At 53.8% G+C, this 3,315-nt stretch overlaps 1 protein-coding gene across 1 annotated transcript; it reads right to left on the minus strand.

The window, feature by feature from the left end:
• Positions 1-285: 285 nt before the first annotated feature.
• CORC01_14410 (major facilitator superfamily transporter) lies at positions 286-2,144 on the minus strand (the record flags this gene model as incomplete). The annotated part of the gene is made up of 6 exons (XM_022626021.1): positions 286-456; positions 546-651; positions 729-981; positions 1,059-1,780; positions 1,846-1,874; positions 1,938-2,144. The coding sequence occupies 6 exons, from the start codon at positions 2,142-2,144 to the stop codon at positions 286-288; spliced, it is 1,488 nt and encodes a 495-aa protein (XP_022467470.1).
• Positions 2,145-3,315: the final 1,171 nt, after the last annotated feature.

Genomic DNA, 3,315 nt, shown 5'->3' on the forward strand with positions numbered 1-3,315 from the left:
TGTATTGAAAAGAAAAAAAGAAAACACCTGTGAAGTCCAAAAAGATCACTTCAGTGACGGGAGACCGGCTTGGTCTATTGTTGGTCTCGCCCTACGCTTGGGCTAGTCATTGCAGCTGGATCGTGCTGCTCTTCGAGGTCCTGTATCGGAAGAATCCGTGGACGACAGACAGGAGAGAAACCGTCTTATATGCTTCATCTAATGATCAACGCTTTACTCTTTTTAGTCAATTTCATCCTGTTCATCAACCTATAGATGAAGTTCAATCTAAGAGCCCCTCGACCCTTAGTGGGCGTAAAATAACGTAGCCTCCGAATCGCTCGCCCGGATTCTCCTATTCTCTCTCACGAGCATCCATTTCATCACCCACGCGCCAGCGGCGCAGGCCACGCAGAACGCCGCGCTGCTGGCCATCGGAATCACATATCTCGGGGCATCTGACGTGGGCCACAAATACTGGTTCGAGGAGTTAGAAAATGCCCCCCTTAAAAGAACAACACAAGTCCAGGCGAGAGAAAGACCATGTTGGGGGGGCGATGACTTACAGGTGTCCAAATGAAGCTGATGCTAGCGCTGGTATTCACAATCGCCAACGCCGAAGCCTTCTTCTCTCTCGTCTGCCCACACGTGCTTCCAACCCAACCCAGCAGGCTTTCCCACAATCAGTGTCAGTATTCTGCTGATGAAAACGCATGATTCCAAAAAAAAACCAGGCTTGCTTGACTCACATGGAGTTAACGCCGTACGTGCCAACAGTAAAGACCGTCATGGCAAAGTATCTGGCGCCCGTATTCATCGTCACGCAAGCCAGAATGAAACCGAAAGCGGCAACGGCCTTTGAAATGGTAATTTGCCACGTCCGCTCGTTGAATCGACCCGAGCTCCACGCCCATACAATAGAGAGCACGCCGGCAATGAGATACGGCGGGCAAGTCAGGACCAGCGTAATCGTCGTGTCAAAGTTGAGCGTTTGCACAATTGCTACACAAGAATGATTCAGTAACATAATCCTCGCTCATGATACGGCGAGAGAGAAAAGAGTATGTTTTGGAACTTACTAGGGAAGAAATTCTTGAACCCATTCGTGGCCAGATGGCAATGCTGCATCCAGATAAACACCCACACCTTCGGATCGACAATCGCCTCGCGAAGACCGCCCCAGGTACTGCTCTGCATCCGCGCACCGACGGTATCGCGCTCAATCCTGTCGTGCGCGAGCTGCCGTTCCTCGGGCGTAAGCCAACGTGTCGTGAGAGGCTCGTCGGGGAGCGAATAGCAAGCCATCATGGCAACGACAAACGTCACGGCGCCCTGGAGGATGAACAGCCACCGCCAGCCCTCGAGACCATGTACGCCCTCTAGACCGTGGAAAACTCCCGCGGCGATCAGCCCCGCGAACGCGGTCGCCAGGATGTTACCAGAGTATAGCACGCTAATCCTTGTCGCGAGTTCCTTCCGGGTGTAAAAGATTGACAGCATGTACAGCGCGCCGGGGTAATACGGCGCCTCTACGACGCCGAGGAAGAACCGGGTGAGGACCAGACCCTTGTAGTCTTTGACGACGGCGGTCAGGGCGCTGACGACGGCCCAGGCCATCATGAAGCCGCCCATGTACCACGAGGGCCGCACGCGGGTGAGGATCATGTTGCTCGGGATCTGGCCGAGGATGTAGCCGACAAAGAGTATGGAGACGCTGGTTGAATACTCGACGCTGCTGAGGCCCAGTTGTTTTTCAAGGCCGTTGAGGCGGGCTAGGGCGATGGCATTGCGATCGAGGTAGCTTGGTGGATGTCAGTTCATTTGCGCTCAAGATCATCCTCAGAGTTGATCAAAGAGTAGACTTACTTGAGCCAGTACATCAGCCATAACGTGGGCTATATGGTAGAAAGTCAGAAGCAAGGTTCGTGCAAAGCAGCGTGTAGTTTGAAAACACGTACCATGACCCAGAGATCCAACTTCCTCACAAGCTTAATTTCCGTAGGATCACTCTTGGCCGCGGCTCCAGAATAGTCGACCGCCGCAGCAGGACTCTTCTCGTCGTCCAGTACGTGAGAGTGCTCCTGGTGTAGAACCTGCTGCTTCTCAATGTCGGGTGAGGATTGAGCTGGGAGGCCCTTGGCCACGGTTTCCGTCTGAGTCGCCATCCTGACGATAGTATTGTCAAGCGGTTGCTACGAGCCCTCGAGAAGACGGAGAGAGTGGTTTTGAGCGGCAACGGCAAGCAATTTCATGGAGGTGAAGCAACGGGATTTTGAGGGTCACATCCGGAAACCTGGTGAAGGGTATCAGCGCTGTATATGTTGTCGACGAGACCTCACTCCCTCGGGCCCTCTTCCCCGCAACAACCCCGGATTTGGCATGCTTGGCTCCGCGATATCTGGTGGGGGGCCCGCAACATAGTGGCGGCAAGGTAATAATTCATAGTGTTGGACCCAGAATGGTGGCGCCGCCCACAATGTAGTAGGTCGCGGAAGCGTCAAGCGGAAAACACACATTCGGTCAACGGCGCCGAAGGCCGAAAAGTGCTGTAACGAGAGCGGTCATGTCCCCGCGCGGTATACCATATGGCACAAAGGATTGAGGGTCTCTCATTACCCAGCCGCCGTCCCTCTCCCACTCCAAGTTCCGCCTTGGCACTTGTTCCCCCATTTCCCCGCGCCCTGGATGGTGGCATCGGGGATGCTCCAAGTGGGCTCTTACTCGTTCCTCTGAGTGCTAGGCCAGTCAGACAACATGGTATCGAGGCTCTCGCATGTGCCGCGTTGGTTCCTGGAAAAGTGTTGAGAGGCTGGGAGAGAGACTTGTGGGGTGTTTTCGGCCTCGGCATCCGCCCCGATGCCTCGGTCAGTAGTGCCGCTCTCTCTTGGGCTTACGTCCGCATGATCCGTCGGAAGACTCAACAGTCGCAGCTCTGCTCTCGCGAAGAGTAACTTGACCGACTTCAGCATGATTGGGTCTGCTGTAATCTCGATGGATCATGTAGGATGATGCAGACGGATTACATCCGTTTGAGGGCTTGGCTCGGTACTGAGTCCGCAATCGGCGGTTACTATTGTGCCTGGCATAGATCGCATGTAATTCTATTATTCCGAAAATATCCGTCGGTATGTAGATCAGACAGCTTGAGAATTCGAATATGAGGGTACCGCGAACCGCGTCGAAGTCTAGCATATCTTGATCCCTCCCAACCGCAGAGGTGAATCTGCGGAATAACCATGCCCAGTATATCTTCACATGGTAAAGCCAACACCTAATTCCTTCGCTATTCATTCCCCCATGGCCCCTCCGCCACAGCCAGTACTGATATCCTTGAAT

This window comes from Colletotrichum orchidophilum, assembly GCF_001831195.1.
Source record: "Colletotrichum orchidophilum strain IMI 309357 chromosome Unknown Scaffold_286.1, whole genome shotgun sequence".
Lineage (NCBI taxonomy): Eukaryota > Fungi > Ascomycota > Sordariomycetes > Glomerellales > Glomerellaceae > Colletotrichum > Colletotrichum orchidophilum.